Consider the following 17,198-nt stretch of genomic DNA (forward strand, 5'->3'; position numbering starts at 1 on the left):
ATGTGTGTGTGTGTGTATGTGTGTGCCCTAATTCAAAGTCAAGTTCAAGTTATGGAATGAAGTCCAACTTGTTACCCACAGACTGAAGTTCTCCTCAGTACCGCAACCAAAGATGGTCAAGACACTGTTTTGGTTGGAATTGTTGTCATGTGCGTCGGTTTCAGATGAACCAGATGAACTTGTGAACTGCAGATTGCAGATTGGACAGATATGTGTGGTTTTGGTATCGTCCCACTTACCTCCAGGTAAGAGTGCTCCCTGTTTGGGCGCTTGGAGGGGAAGGACAAATCCAGAAAGTCCACCAAGTAGTCATAGCCCCCAGGAGCAGGGTTAAAATCATCATCCGTTTCAATCACCTGCCATTCCAGATACAAACAGATTACAGGCTACTGCAAACGATAGCCAACAGGTATAGTATCTGTGGAGTATGTACGTTTAGTAAATCTTCCTCCCGACACCCTAAGAGATGTTCTAGCGACAGACGTTAACACTCGGGAGTGGGGTTCTGTGTTTTTAGGGTGATTGTGTTCGGAGGGATAATTAAATAGGGCTTAAAATAAGGACAATTTCCATGCCTGAAGCTACCAAACATTTTTGAATCCGGTATGTGCATTATTCATTTTCAAGTATTAAACAGCCTGGCACATGCCTGAAATCAGACACAGTGCCTGAGAACTTTAAGCCCTATTACAGTACTGTGTTGGGAGGAGTACTGTGTCTACAATGACTGTTACAAGGGGCTCTGTATTAAGGATAGCTGTGAACTTTGTAAAACGATCTTACACGAATGACAAGGTTGTAGTCTTTAAAGCCTGCCCAGTTGTAGTAAAATGGGATCCAGCTTCTGTGCTTAAAAATGTCATCACCAATGGCAGAGTTGAGCTCTCCCACATACAAGTCAAGGTCCCAGCTGTCTTTAAACACCTTTGTTCCAGCTGGCGGCTCTGTTATGGCATTCCTATATGTATAACCACATTATAAAACATTCACAAGTATATGTTACTACATTGACATACATATTTTTAAGCTTCTGCATTGATCTACTGTATAAATGTGAGTTTGTGCATGTGTGTGTGTGGTGTATGTTTGAAGGTGTCTGTATGCATGCATGTGTATGTGTGTGTGTGGTGCATGTGTGTAGGTGTGTGTATGCATGCATGTGTGTGTGTGGTGCATGTGTGTAGGTGTGTGTGTGTGTGGTGCATGTGTGTAGGTGTGTGTGTGTGTGGTGCATGTGTGTAGGTGTGTGTGTGGTGTAGGTGTGTGTTTGGCCCATGCGTGTAGGTGTGTGTGTGGTGCATGTGTGTAAGTGTGTGTGTGGTGTGTGTGTGTGTGGTGCATGTGTTGAATATAGATTACATAGGCTACTGGGGAGGGTTTCCTTAGGGGTTTTCCTGGGGATTATTATTTTGTTTTTTGTTATTTTTATTTCTACATTTTCCTTTCCTCCGGCGCCGGCCTGCCTTTATTGTAATCTAATCTAAACTGTAAACTGAAAGCAATCACGTTTGTGCTCTAGTTTTGGAGAGCTTTTCTTTTTGTTACGTGATTTTGCTATTTAATGTTATTTTGTTTATTGGTTTATCCACACTGGGAGCTTTGAAGCAGTCGGCTATGTTATAGTAGCCAATTAGTTATAGCCTAAATAAAAGGTCTTGTTTAGCTTGAGTATACTTGAGTAGCTTATAATAGCAGTATAATTTGTTTAACCTGCTACTGTATACTGTTTCGAATTTATTGTGGCCTTAGGCTGAAGAGGTCTTTTTTGACCGAAGATACTTTTTTCTCTCGTTTTTGGACCTTTTTGCGTCTTGCCTTTTTGCGTTTTTTGTCGAGGCTACCGCCTACCGCCTCCTAGTGGCCTGACCTAAAAATAGGCTGAACGGACTGCTACTGCTGTTGTGGTTGTTTGTTTGCTTGTGTGGTGTTCATATGTGTGTTCTGAACAATATATTCCATTTTGAACACACCTGTTTGCATTTCTTGAAGTCTTTTAGTTAGAGTTAAAACCATTTAATGTTTTGTGGTGCTTTATAAAGCCATTTAGTTATTATTTCTGAACTTTAGTTTATCTTCACTCTGTCTGAGTGGTGGTGGATAAATCCACATGGCGCTCAACCGTTACGCTACCCCACTACCGGCACATAATTATATCAGTTTTACTTTCGTTCAGTTGAAGAAAATTTCTTGCCATCCAGCATTTGATGTCACTGAGACAGTTAAAAATATTCTCCAAAGAACAAATGCCATTAGTGTTAACAGGCAGGTAAAACTGAGTGTCATCTGCATAGCAGTGATACTGAATGTTATACTTTTTAAAAATTGAGCCAAGGGGTAGCATATAAAGAGAGAATAGAAGAGGGCCCAAAATGGAACCCTGAGGAACACCACATTTTATTAGGGCAGAGGAAGAGGAGAAATTGCCTAAACTAACTGAAAATGATCCATCACTAAGATAAGAAGAGAACCATTGCAAAACAGAACCCTGGAGACCAACTTCATCCTCCAAGCGTTTTAATAGGATGTTATGGTCAATGGTGTCAAATGCTGCACTCAGATCAAGAAGCACCAAGAGGGCACAAGATCCAGAATCGACTGCTAAGAGAATGTCGTTTTGGACTTTAAGCAAGGCCGATTCAGTGCTGTGCAGAGATCTAAAACCTGATTGGAATTTATCACATATATTGAACTCACTCAGATAAGAAGAAACCTGAGAGAGGACAACCTTTTCTAGTATCTTTGACAGAAAAGGTCATTTAGAAATAGGCCTATAATTCTTCAGGTCACTGGGCTCAAGGTTAGGTTTCTTAAGTAAAGGTTGCACAATTGCATGTTTAAAACCTGAGGGGACCACTCCATTGGTTAGTGAGTGATTAATTATGGCCAATACAAGAGGGCAGATGATGGTAAATCTGCCCTCTTGTATTGGCCATAGGGCAGTGAGACCATAACACTGTCCTTCTAATCCCCGTCTGTCTTCAGAAACTAAAAACTGTTAAACCAACGACTAGGGTAGTAAAACAATTTGTGCACTCAAGGACTGTTTTGATAATACAGACTAGTTTGTTTTTAAAAAATTTGCTGAGGTGGTTAATGACTATATAAACTGTGCACTGTACAGTAATAATAAGCGATGGTTTAACAGAGAGGTAAAACATATGGAAAAATAAACATAATGTCTATAAAAGTGGGGACACAGTTCTATACAAGGTGGATAAATATGACTTTGAGAGATCTGTCATTAAGGCCAAAACTGACTAGACGCACAATCTGGAAAGCAAACTTGAGCCAAATGACAGTATGGGATGGTCTGAAGGCAGACTACCGACTACACAGCTGCCTGACCATGAAACCTGAAACCATGTCGGCGCCACCACAACCAATGAGCATCAATACCCTCAGCCCTCTTACTGCAATAAAGGAGCATAGGGTTGGGCTCCTGCTAAGAGGAGCATGGGGTTAGGAGTGAGAGAAAGAGTGTGTGTGTGTGTGTGTGTGTGTAAGGACCAGGGCTTTGAACCAGAATTTTTTCCCAATTGGTTCGTTCCGAACAGAAACAGTATTTTAACTTTTTCTTTTTTCCACAGCAAAACGTCGCCATGTGAATACATTGAGCCAATCATGTGCTGTGTTGTGAATACACTGAGCCAATAATGTGGTGTGTTGTGAAGACATCGTGCCAATCATGTTGTGATCGTGTTGTGATTGTGTTGTGATCTGTGATCCGCTGGAGCAAGATTGGTGTCGTGAAGCCTTTCGCATTTCTGCCGAAATGGATGCCCGATGAGTGCCCAAAAAACGTTGCAATATGGCCGCCGAGTGGAGGGACTTGCCTGAAAGGACTTTGCTTCAATTGACCAAACCTGGTCAGGGCTCAATCAGTGCATTTAATTCTCTTATGTCATCAAACAATACAAAACCACAAAGCATTACAGAAGCATCCATCCAAAAGCCTATGCAACTCACTTAGCTTAATCTGTGCAAATAACTGAAATATGGTAGGCTACATACTGTAGCTGCCATTGTGAACATCAATTGGCCAAACCTGGTCAGGGCCCAATCAATGCATTTTTGTCTCTCTTATGTCATCAGACAATACAAAACCACAATGGTGTGTACATAGCTGCCATTGTGAATATTAAACGTATAAATAAATGCCCAAAACCTTGTCAGAGCCCAGAGAGAATGACATGAGTGAGTGAAGAGTGTGTGTGTGTGTGTGCCCGCATTCAAAGTTCGAGTCAAGTTCAAGTTATGGAAAAGTCCAACTTGTTACCCACAGACTGAAGTTTTCCTCAATACCGCAACCAAAGATGGTCAAGACACTGTTTTGGTTGGAATTGTCATGTGTGTCGGTTTCAGATGAACCAGATGAACTTGTGAAGTGTAGATTGGACAGGTATGTGTGGTTTCGGTATCATCCCTGGGGTTAGACTCCTGCTAAAGAGGAGCATGGGGTTAGACTCCTGCTAAAGAGGAGCATGGGGTTAGGAGCATGGGGTTAGACTCCTGCTAAAGAAGAGCATGGGGTTGGTTAAAAATGGGGGGGGGGGGGGGGTCTATGTCTGTGTACCCGCATGAGTGAGTGAAGAGTGTGTGTGTGTGCCCGCATTAGTGAGAGAAAGAGTGTGTGTGTGTGTAAGGACTGTTAAAACCTCTTCATATCTCTGTGTCCCCACATAAGTGAGTGTGTATGTGTGTGTGTGTGTATGTGTGTGCCCTAATTCAAAGTCAAGTTCAAGTTATGGAATGAAGTCCAACTTGTTACCCACAGACTGAAGTTCTCCTCAGTACCGCAACCAAAGATGGTCAAGACACTGTTTTGGTTGGAATTGTTGTCATGTGCGTCGGTTTCAGATGAACCAGATGAACTTGTGAACTGCAGATTGCAGATTGGACAGATATGTGTGGTTTTGGTATCGTCCCACTTACCTCCAGGTAAGAGTGCTCCCTGTTTGGGCGCTTGGAGGGGAAGGACAAATCCAGAAAGTCCACCAAGTAGTCATAGCCCCCAGGAGCAGGGTTAAAATCATCATCCGTTTCAATCACCTGCCATTCCAGATACAAACAGATTACAGGCTACTGCAAACGATAGCCAACAGGTATAGTATCTGTGGAGTATGTACGTTTAGTAAATCTTCCTCCCGACACCCTAAGAGATGTTCTAGCGACAGACGTTAACACTCGGGAGTGGGGTTCTGTGTTTTTAGGGTGATTGTGTTCGGAGGGATAATTAAATAGGGCTTAAAATAAGGACAATTTCCATGCCTGAAGCTACCAAACATTTTTGAATCCGGTATGTGCATTATTCATTTTCAAGTATTAAACAGCCTGGCACATGCCTGAAATCAGACACAGTGCCTGAGAACTTTAAGCCCTATTACAGTACTGTGTTGGGAGGAGTACTGTGTCTACAATGACTGTTACAAGGGGCTCTGTATTAAGGATAGCTGTGAACTTTGTAAAACGATCTTACACGAATGACAAGGTTGTAGTCTTTAAAGCCTGCCCAGTTGTAGTAAAATGGGATCCAGCTTCTGTGCTTAAAAATGTCATCACCAATGGCAGAGTTGAGCTCTCCCACATACAAGTCAAGGTCCCAGCTGTCTTTAAATACCTTTGTTCCAGCTGGCGGCTCTGTTATGGCATTCCTATATGTATAACCACATTATAAAACATTCACAAGTATATGTTACTACATTGACATACATATTTTTAAGCTTCTGCATTGATCTACTGTATAAATGTGAGTTTGTGCATGTGTGTGTGTGGTGTATGTTTGAAGGTGTCTGTATGCATGCATGTGTATGTGTGTGTGTGGTGCATGTGTGTAGGTGTGTGTATGCATGCATGTGTGTGTGTGGTGCATGTGTGTAGGTGTGTGTGTGTGTGGTGCATGTGTGTAGGTGTGTGTGTGTGTGGTGCATGTGTGTAGGTGTGTGTGTGGTGTAGGTGTGTGTTTGGCCCATGCGTGTAGGTGTGTGTGTGGTGCATGTGTGTAAGTGTGTGTGTGGTGTGTGTGTGTGTGGTGCATGTGTTGAATATAGATTACATAGGCTACTGGGGAGGGTTTCCTTAGGGGTTTTCCTGGGGATTATTATTTTGTTTTTTGTTATTTTTATTTCTACATTTTCCTTTCCTCCGGCGCCGGCCTGCCTTTATTGTAATCTAATCTAAACTGTAAACTGAAAGCAATCACGTTTGTGCTCTAGTTTTGGAGAGCTTTTCTTTTTGTTACGTGATTTTGCTATTTAATGTTATTTTGTTTATTGGTTTATCCACACTGGGAGCTTTGAAGCAGTCGGCTATGTTATAGTAGCCAATTAGTTATAGCCTAAATAAAAGGTCTTGTTTAGCTTGAGTATACTTGAGTAGCTTATAATAGCAGTATAATTTGTTTAACCTGCTACTGTATACTGTTTCGAATTTATTGTGGCCTTAGGCTGAAGAGGTCTTTTTTGACCGAAGATACTTTTTTCTCTCGTTTTTGGACCTTTTTGCGTCTTGCCTTTTTGCGTTTTTTGTCGAGGCTACCGCCTACCGCCTCCTAGTGGCCTGACCTAAAAATAGGCTGAACGGACTGCTACTGCTGTTGTGGTTGTTTGTTTGCTTGTGTGGTGTTCATATGTGTGTTCTGAACAATATATTCCATTTTGAACACACCTGTTTGCATTTCTTGAAGTCTTTTAGTTAGAGTTAAAACCATTTAATGTTTTGTGGTGCTTTATAAAGCCATTTAGTTATTATTTCTGAACTTTAGTTTATCTTCACTCTGTCTGAGTGGTGGTGGATAAATCCACATGGCGCTCAACCGTTACGCTACCCCACTACCGGCACATAATTATATCAGTTTTACTTTCGTTCAGTTGAAGAAAATTTCTTGCCATCCAGCATTTGATGTCACTGAGACAGTTAAAAATATTCTCCAAAGAACAAATGCCATTAGTGTTAACAGGCAGGTAAAACTGAGTGTCATCTGCATAGCAGTGATACTGAATGTTATACTTTTTAAAAATTGAGCCAAGGGGTAGCATATAAAGAGAGAATAGAAGAGGGCCCAAAATGGAACCCTGAGGAACACCACATTTTATTAGGGCAGAGGAAGAGGAGAAATTGCCTAAACTAACTGAAAATGATCCATCACTAAGATAAGAAGAGAACCATTGCAAAACAGAACCCTGGAGACCAACTTCATCCTCCAAGCGTTTTAATAGGATGTTATGGTCAATGGTGTCAAATGCTGCACTCAGATCAAGAAGCACCAAGAGGGCACAAGATCCAGAATCGACTGCTAAGAGAATGTCGTTTTGGACTTTAAGCAAGGCCGATTCAGTGCTGTGCAGAGATCTAAAACCTGATTGGAATTTATCACATATATTGAACTCACTCAGATAAGAAGAAACCTGAGAGAGGACAACCTTTTCTAGTATCTTTGACAGAAAAGGTCATTTAGAAATAGGCCTATAATTCTTCAGGTCACTGGGCTCAAGGTTAGGTTTCTTAAGTAAAGGTTGCACAATTGCATGTTTAAAACCTGAGGGGACCACTCCATTGGTTAGTGAGTGATTAATTATGGCCAATACAAGAGGGCAGATGATGGTAAATCTGCCCTCTTGTATTGGCCATAGGGCAGTGAGACCATAACACTGTCCTTCTAATCCCCGTCTGTCTTCAGAAACTAAAAACTGTTAAACCAACGACTAGGGTAGTAAAACAATTTGTGCACTCAAGGACTGTTTTGATAATACAGACTAGTTTGTTTTTAAAAAATTTGCTGAGGTGGTTAATGACTATATAAACTGTGCACTGTACAGTAATAATAAGCGATGGTTTAACAGAGAGGTAAAACATATGGAAAAATAAACATAATGTCTATAAAAGTGGGGACACAGTTCTATACAAGGTGGATAAATATGACTTTGAGAGATCTGTCATTAAGGCCAAAACTGACTAGACGCACAATCTGGAAAGCAAACTTGAGCCAAATGACAGTATGGGATGGTCTGAAGGCAGACTACCGACTACACAGCTGCCTGACCATGAAACCTGAAACCATGTCGGCGCCACCACAACCAATGAGCATCAATACCCTCAGCCCTCTTACTGCAATAAAGGAGCATAGGGTTGGGCTCCTGCTAAGAGGAGCATGGGGTTAGGAGTGAGAGAAAGAGTGTGTGTGTGTGTGTGTGTGTGTAAGGACCAGGGCTTTGAACCAGAATTTTTTCCCAATTGGTTCGTTCCGAACAGAAACAGTATTTTAACTTTTTCTTTTTTCCACAGCAAAACGTCGCCATGTGAATACATTGAGCCAATCATGTGCTGTGTTGTGAATACACTGAGCCAATAATGTGGTGTGTTGTGAAGACATCGTGCCAATCATGTTGTGATCGTGTTGTGATTGTGTTGTGATCTGTGATCCGCTGGAGCAAGATTGGTGTCGTGAAGCCTTTCGCATTTCTGCCGAAATGGATGCCCGATGAGTGCCCAAAAAACGTTGCAATATGGCCGCCGAGTGGAGGGACTTGCCTGAAAGGACTTTGCTTCAATTGACCAAACCTGGTCAGGGCTCAATCAGTGCATTTAATTCTCTTATGTCATCAAACAATACAAAACCACAAAGCATTACAGAAGCATCCATCCAAAAGCCTATGCAACTCACTTAGCTTAATCTGTGCAAATAACTGAAATATGGTAGGCTACATACTGTAGCTGCCATTGTGAACATCAATTGGCCAAACCTGGTCAGGGCCCAATCAATGCATTTTTGTCTCTCTTATGTCATCAGACAATACAAAACCACAATGGTGTGTACATAGCTGCCATTGTGAATATTAAACGTATAAATAAATGCCCAAAACCTTGTCAGAGCCCAGAGAGAATGACATGAGTGAGTGAAGAGTGTGTGTGTGTGTGTGCCCGCATTCAAAGTTCGAGTCAAGTTCAAGTTATGGAAAAGTCCAACTTGTTACCCACAGACTGAAGTTTTCCTCAATACCGCAACCAAAGATGGTCAAGACACTGTTTTGGTTGGAATTGTCATGTGTGTCGGTTTCAGATGAACCAGATGAACTTGTGAAGTGTAGATTGGACAGGTATGTGTGGTTTCGGTATCATCCCTGGGGTTAGACTCCTGCTAAAGAGGAGCATGGGGTTAGACTCCTGCTAAAGAGGAGCATGGGGTTAGGAGCATGGGGTTAGACTCCTGCTAAAGAAGAGCATGGGGTTGGTTAAAAATGGGGGGGGGGGGGGGGGTCTATGTCTGTGTACCCGCATGAGTGAGTGAAGAGTGTGTGTGTGTGCCCGCATTAGTGAGAGAAAGAGTGTGTGTGTGTGTAAGGACTGTTAAAACCTCTTCATATCTCTGTGTCCCCACATAAGTGAGTGTGTATGTGTGTGTGTGTGTATGTGTGTGCCCTAATTCAAAGTCAAGTTCAAGTTATGGAATGAAGTCCAACTTGTTACCCACAGACTGAAGTTCTCCTCAGTACCGCAACCAAAGATGGTCAAGACACTGTTTTGGTTGGAATTGTTGTCATGTGCGTCGGTTTCAGATGAACCAGATGAACTTGTGAACTGCAGATTGCAGATTGGACAGATATGTGTGGTTTTGGTATCGTCCCACTTACCTCCAGGTAAGAGTGCTCCCTGTTTGGGCGCTTGGAGGGGAAGGACAAATCCAGAAAGTCCACCAAGTAGTCATAGCCCCCAGGAGCAGGGTTAAAATCATCATCCGTTTCAATCACCTGCCATTCCAGATACAAACAGATTACAGGCTACTGCAAACGATAGCCAACAGGTATAGTATCTGTGGAGTATGTACGTTTAGTAAATCTTCCTCCCGACACCCTAAGAGATGTTCTAGCGACAGACGTTAACACTCGGGAGTGGGGTTCTGTGTTTTTAGGGTGATTGTGTTCGGAGGGATAATTAAATAGGGCTTAAAATAAGGACAATTTCCATGCCTGAAGCTACCAAACATTTTTGAATCCGGTATGTGCATTATTCATTTTCAAGTATTAAACAGCCTGGCACATGCCTGAAATCAGACACAGTGCCTGAGAACTTTAAGCCCTATTACAGTACTGTGTTGGGAGGAGTACTGTGTCTACAATGACTGTTACAAGGGGCTCTGTATTAAGGATAGCTGTGAACTTTGTAAAACGATCTTACACGAATGACAAGGTTGTAGTCTTTAAAGCCTGCCCAGTTGTAGTAAAATGGGATCCAGCTTCTGTGCTTAAAAATGTCATCACCAATGGCAGAGTTGAGCTCTCCCACATACAAGTCAAGGTCCCAGCTGTCTTTAAACACCTTTGTTCCAGCTGGCGGCTCTGTTATGGCATTCCTATATGTATAACCACATTATAAAACATTCACAAGTATATGTTACTACATTGACATACATATTTTTAAGCTTCTGCATTGATCTACTGTATAAATGTGAGTTTGTGCATGTGTGTGTGTGGTGTATGTTTGAAGGTGTCTGTATGCATGCATGTGTATGTGTGTGTGTGGTGCATGTGTGTAGGTGTGTGTATGCATGCATGTGTGTGTGTGGTGCATGTGTGTAGGTGTGTGTGTGTGTGGTGCATGTGTGTAGGTGTGTGTGTGTGTGGTGCATGTGTGTAGGTGTGTGTGTGGTGTAGGTGTGTGTTTGGCCCATGCGTGTAGGTGTGTGTGTGGTGCATGTGTGTAAGTGTGTGTGTGGTGTGTGTGTGTGTGTGTGTGTGTGGTGCATGTGTGTAGGTGTCTGTATGCATGCATGTGAGTGTGTGTAGGTGTGTGTGTGGTGTAGGTGTGTGTGTGGTGCATGTGTGTAAGTGTGTGTGTGGTGTGTGTGTGTGTGGTGCATGTGTGTAGGTGTCTGTATGCATGCATGTGAGTGTGTGTAGGTGTGTGTGTGGTGCATGTGTGTAAGTGTGTGTGTGGTGCATGTGTGTGTGTGTGTGGTGCATATGTGTAGGTGTCTGTATGCATGCATGTGAGTGTGTGTAGGTGTGTGTGTGGTGTAGGTGTGTGTGTGTGGTGCATGTGTGTGTGTGTGTGTGTGGAGCATGTGTGTGTGTGTGTGGTGCATTCGTGTAGGTGTGTGTGTGGTGCATGTGTGTGTATGTGTGTGTGTGTGGGGCATGTGTGTAGGTGTGTGTGTGGTGCATGCGTGTAGGTGTGTGTGTGGTGCATGCATGCGTGTGACTGAGCAGAGAGAGAGAAAGCTTCAAAGGAATGCAGATGATTTGCATCCCGTCTGTTAAAGCAACACCAAAGAACTTTTCCTCTGTCGCACGCACGCTATTTGTTTATCCAGCACAGGCTTTGCAAATAACAATGTCCACAGACAAGGTAGAATATGTTGTATGATTTATGAAAGTACGATGTATTGCGACATCAAACGCAAGTCATTGCGTTTCTTATGTCTCATTCCATCGAACTACAGATCCGCTACCCGATCCGGCAAACTTACATAGTGCGGTTATAGCCGATAGAGGGCTGCGAAGCGAATGCAGAAGTGCCATTCACCCTGTTACAAGTTGATGAACCACTGAAACGATTTCGGAAACATTATTTTAAGGTACAAAAAACTCTTTGGTGTTGCTTTAAATACGCTTCAACACATCGTGTTAAAACACACGGCATACAGTAACAGAGAAAAGTGTGTATGTATGTATGTTTTATATACTATACAATATGACCTTCCATACATGTAGAAGGGCATTAAAGGAGAATTCTGGTGTGATTTTGACCTAAAGTGTTTTGAAACATGATACCGAGTGTGAACATATGTCTCATAGCCCATCTCGGCTTGTCCCCTGCACTCCAAAATCTGGCGCTAGTTAGCCGATGCTACCAACAAGGCGGTCAATGGTGGTGCCTCAGCATCGGCATTGCCATGCAAAGAAATCACTGTTTTACACCATTTACGAGGCTCAATGTATCTCCACACTTCATTGGTAGACTTCCGAGGGCCCTGACATTTAAAACGAGACATTGAGAACTTTGAAAAAGCACTGGTAGTTTACTTACAAGACGATTTATACAGACAGTATCTTCACAAAGTTTAGCGTTTGCAGCCATCTTCAATTTAGTCACGATAAGTCGAGCGACGAGTAAGAATGAACAGGTATGATAAGGGATCAGATTCCAAAAATAATTCTGTGGAAATGCATGGATTAGTTTCTTCCAGTAGCAGCAACTGGAATCCATGCATTTCCACTGAATTATTTTTTCAATTGCTTTTTCAAAGTTCTCAATGTCTCGTTTTAAATGTCAGGGCCCTCGGAAGTCTACCAATGAAGTGTGGAGATACATTGAGCCTCGTAAATGGTGTAAAACAGTGATTTATTTGCATGGCTAGCCCGATGCCGAAGCACCACAATTGAAAAAGCTGTTGGTAGCATCGGCTAACTAGCGCCAGATTTTGGAGTGCAGGGGACAAGCCGAGATGGGCTATGAGACATACGTTCACACTCGGTATCATGTTTCAAAACACTTTAGGTCAAAATCACACCGGAATTCTCCTTTAAGCCATTATGGGTGTGTCTGTATGTATGCATGCATGCGTGCTTGTGTGTGACAGAGCAAGAGAGAGAACATAAGCTTCAATGGAATGCAGAAGATTTGCATCATGTCTGTTAGATTCCACGGAAGGACTGTACATGACAGGTGTGATTCTTCCCCTTTTTTCACACCCCTACACACCCCTACACACACACACACACACACACACACACACACATACACATACCCAGTGGAGGGATGCTTCAGTGCTATACCCAGATCCAGCATAGCCCCAGGTGTGGGAGTCCAGGTGAGGATGTCGGGACTGTTCTTCCTGACCTGAGCGTTGAGATCCTCTGGGTTGTTTTTGATGTTGGTCTCCTTAATATATCTGCAGCAGAGACGGGGAACAGGAAGTGGTCAGAGACACAGTAGGGGTAAGATTTTTCAGCAGAAAATTGCGTCATAGACGTCATATCGGAAGTGTGATCCTGGATGTGCTCATTTTGTCCAGTCTATAAACAGCTGGAAAAACTAGGCTCATTCAGGATAAACTTTTTTATTATTATTATTATTTATTCATAATTCATAAAATAATAAATAAATAAACGTATACCAACAATGTTTTATTAAAACTACATCATAGTAATTTATTTTGTCAGTCAGTATGTTCATTTTAATGAATAGGAAGGGAATTTAAACGGTATTTAATTCAAATCAAATGTAATGGTGTTTACTATCGTGTCTAAGGGAGTTGGTGTCCAGTTATTGTGTCCTTGTGTGGCCTTGTATATGGGTAGTTTCACCATCAGGTAAAGTGCTTTGTTTCATGAGGCCTAAACGTTTTTGTTTGTTTGTTTGTTTGTTTGTTTGTTTTATCTACATTCATTGAAGGTTAAAATGTATGTTGCTTTATTGCAGTTACTGCAGTGCCCATTATTAGACATTCTCTGGTTTTAGCGAGGTAACTCCGGTTCTAAAATGGATGTCCGAAAATGGATTACAAAGGGATTTCAAAAGGATCTACATCATGTTTTCACGTGCGAAATGCAACATAAGATTAGCTGTCTAATATTGTTTACGTTAATGACATTGGATAAAAATATGCTTCTAGCTGCACTAATGTAGGCTAGGCTACTCAACGTTTTTTTTCTAACAGAATTTGAATGTTCAAAGTTTCACGTAGCCCACCTGTGACATCCAAAGACATTTCTGTTCACCGACTCACATCACTATTCCAGCTGACATTTTGGACGCACACATCTGTGCTCAGAGAATGATGTGAATGTCATAATAACATAGCCTAAAATTAAAAACGACAGTTCTACAACATGTGCCTTATAGTCCAGGGCCCACTTCCCCGATAACGACGGAGACACGCTCTTAAGAGGGTTTTCTACGATTCATCTTACGATCGTTCGTTTGGTTTTTCCGACTGTTTCCCGAACATGCTCGTAGCGTGAACGCGCGTGCACTGCTCTTAAGATGCTCTTAAGGGGAGCTGTCCACGTTAATAGTTCTGAAATATCCTCTGATTTGACGGTGATGTCAGGTGACTGCACGTCACAGCTATAGGCCTACCATTTAAACTTCGGATCTACACATTAATTCACACCAATAGAAACACTTTGACATCTGCATGTAAGCATCCCAATTAGGTTGTGTACCACACAGAGACATAAATAATTGTAATTAATTTAAGATTAGATTGTTGCACCATGCAATAATTTTTCGCGGTATCACTTAAGAACACGTTTGAAGATAAGAAAGAAGTCGAGTAAGAAAGAGAGGAAATGTGTAGGCTTAGATTTTGATGCAGTAGGCTACAGACTAAACCACATGTTGCTTTCTCTGCTTTTTACCTCATAGGCCTAATAAAATATAGCCTTCACTTAGCAAAGATAATGTCAAACTATTCTGGCAACGTCTCGTTTCATAACTTGATTGCATTTTTGTCCACTTTTCATCACATTATTATGACCATTAAATGTAGGCTATTTTGCACGCTAAAATCTGATTCATCACAGGTAAACACAATAAAGAATGGGAACGTAAGTTGGATTATGTATTCTAAGTTGTAATTCCTCTGTATGTCCTGTTGGTGACCTCAGTGAGAAGTACTGTTAAGACGCTCTTAGCCGGTAACGAGTACTCTGGAGCACTCGTAGATCTACGAGTGTTTTCACGACGCTCTTAAGCTACGATGGTTTCGGGAAACAGTCGGCAAATCTTAAGACGTTCGTAAGAGGGACTTTACGACGCTCTTAGGCTTAAGATGCTTTCGGGGAAGTGGGCCCAGGCAAAGTAACTCATTTTGGAGCCAAAAATAGAACTAATTGTAAAATATTTTTTTTCAGCATAGATCATTTCTATGAGGTGTCCAGAACAACATACTAAAAGTCCTAAGAAATCCTAGTTGAGGAAATATGTTTAATTCTCATCAATCCAAGATGTGTGCCAGTATAAGGCCACACAACAATACACCCCTATGGGACTATTTTCTCCCTTTACGTCTATCAAAAAAAAACTTTACACAATGAAAGTATCCATGAAAAGTAATTTTTTTTGTATTACAAGTTTCTTTGAAAATGAATTTGAATATGCAAATGAGCTGTACACTAATCAAATATAGGCCCCCATAGGCTTATTTTTTCCCTTTACTCCTACCACAATAAAACTTTACACAATGAAAGTCTACATGAAAAGTAAAACATTTTGTATTAGAAGTTTGTTTGAAAATTAATTTGAATATGCAAATGAGCAACATACTAATCGCATATGCCCAAAATACACCCTAATGGGCTTATTTTTTCCTTTACTCCTATCACAATCAATCCTCGCAGTGAAAATATACATGGAAGGTAACATTTTTTTTTTACAATGGGTACAATGAGACATGCCTCACCCTCCTCATTAGTATGCTGTCCATGCATAATACATTGGGTATTGGTAAATAGTGTATATGGCTAATACCTTTTTGGGCTGTCATGTCATGAGGAGGGTGACAAATGCCAAAATCCATGTTAGTTCACATCTTGAGGGTATATGCTTTCAGACAATATATGGTTTAGGTGGTTTAATTAGTTTTCTCTTCATGGTACAGCCCAAAATGTATCAGAACACACTTAATTTACCAATACCCCATGTGTTATGCATGGGCAGCATACTAATGAGGAGGATGGGACATGTTTCATGTCATGTTAGATCACATCCTGAGGGTATAAGCTTTCAGAAAATATATGGTTGAAACAGTTTTTCCTAAATGGCACAGACCCAAAGGTATGAGCCATATACCCAATTTACTCATACCCTATCTATTATGAATGGGCAGCAAAGTAAAGGGGAGGGTGAGAAAGGTCAAAACCTATGTTAGATCACATCCTGAGGGTCTAACCTTCCAGAAAATATATGGTTTATATAGTTAAATCAGTTTATGTGGTAAGAGTAAAGGAAAAATTAAGCCTATTTGGGTGTATTTTGGGCATATTCGATTAGTGTATAGTTCATTTGCATATTAAAATTAATTTTCAAAAAAACTTGTAATACAAAAAAATATACTTTTCATGGCTACTTTCATTGTGTAAAGTTTAATTTTGATAGGAGTAAAGGAAAAAAATAGCCCCATTGATGGTGTAGGCCTATTGTTGCCTGGTCTTCTTGGCACACATCTTGGATTGATGAGAATTTAACATATTTCCTCAACTAGGATTTCTTAGGACTTTTAGTATGTTGTTCTGGACACCTCATAGAAATGATCTAAGCTGCAAAAAATTATTTTACAATTAGTCTGTCGTGAAACGCTACTTTGCCTGGACTATTAGGACAGTCATTCCCAAACTGTGGTCCGCGGACCACTAGTGGTCCGTGAGGGTACTGCAGGTGGTCCGTGGAAAAGCAAAATAAAATATTAAATAATATATTTTTTAAACCTTTATTTTACCAGTAAATGCTAACATATATTCTAAGAATATGTATATTCATATCAAATTTAAATGTAAATTAAATAGTAAAGTTATTGTGTGATTATTGTGTGACTAAAAGGCTAGTGGCACTAGGCTGTGACGTTCAAGTGCAGTGCCGCTAAGCGCTAACGGTTAGAAGAACTGGTTAGAACCACATGGATCGGTGGATGGCAACAGGTTCTCTGAATAGAAAAGAGGCAGATGTTAACTCTAGTTCTACTAATAATGAGGAGATTGACAGTGAGTCGGGCCAGATTCCTCATAAAGGTACAAAAAAAGGAGGGTGAAAAGAAAAATTATCTTTCTCTGTCGCTCTCTCCCCCTTCTCTATCTCTCTCTCGCTCTCAGACAGACAGATGTTCTTATTACTGTAACGTTATACATTTAATAATATATTGTTAAGAAAATACGTTGTTGAAATGAACTTGATTATGCCATCGGGCGCTTGAGTAAATAAATAAATGAAATAGTGGCAGCCGTTGTGTGCAGTAAACTTTCTTTTAACAAGCCTGTTGTATCCGCCCTTTTACGAGTAGCCTATGCGTCAATTAATATTAATTTCTATACAAACCAAGACAGCGGATTCCTAAAGAAACGCAAACACCCACCCCATAAGTGTATTTAAATTAGCTATGTACAGTGACTCGAAGAGTCAAAACCGCTTGGAGCTCCAGTGGAATTTTTTATTTCATGACAAGAATTCAAACACGGTTTGAGCACGGTTCCAATTTCTTGGGCAGT

General features: G+C 41.1%; 1 protein-coding gene across 1 annotated transcript in view; it reads right to left on the reverse strand.

The window, feature by feature from the left end:
- LOC143136538 (cytidine monophosphate-N-acetylneuraminic acid hydroxylase-like) overlaps window positions 1–17,198 on the reverse strand; it is a 94,638-nt gene that overhangs the window by 14,378 nt on the left and 63,062 nt on the right. Inside the window, exons 13-15 of the mRNA XM_076297254.1 lie at window positions 12,743–12,886; window positions 10,171–10,345; window positions 9,627–9,743 (exon numbers count right to left, since the gene is read on the reverse strand). Coding sequence (XP_076153369.1) covers window positions 9,627–9,743; window positions 10,171–10,345; window positions 12,743–12,886 — 436 coding nt within the window. The remainder of the gene's footprint in view (window positions 1–9,626; window positions 9,744–10,170; window positions 10,346–12,742; window positions 12,887–17,198) is intronic.

Source organism: Alosa pseudoharengus, unplaced genomic scaffold (assembly GCF_046254945.1).
Source record: "Alosa pseudoharengus isolate Yale_2024_CS ecotype anadromous, Long Island Sound unplaced genomic scaffold, YU_APseudo_1.1 YU_APseudo_1.1_scf_20, whole genome shotgun sequence".
Taxonomy (NCBI): domain Eukaryota; kingdom Metazoa; phylum Chordata; class Actinopteri; order Clupeiformes; family Clupeidae; genus Alosa; species Alosa pseudoharengus.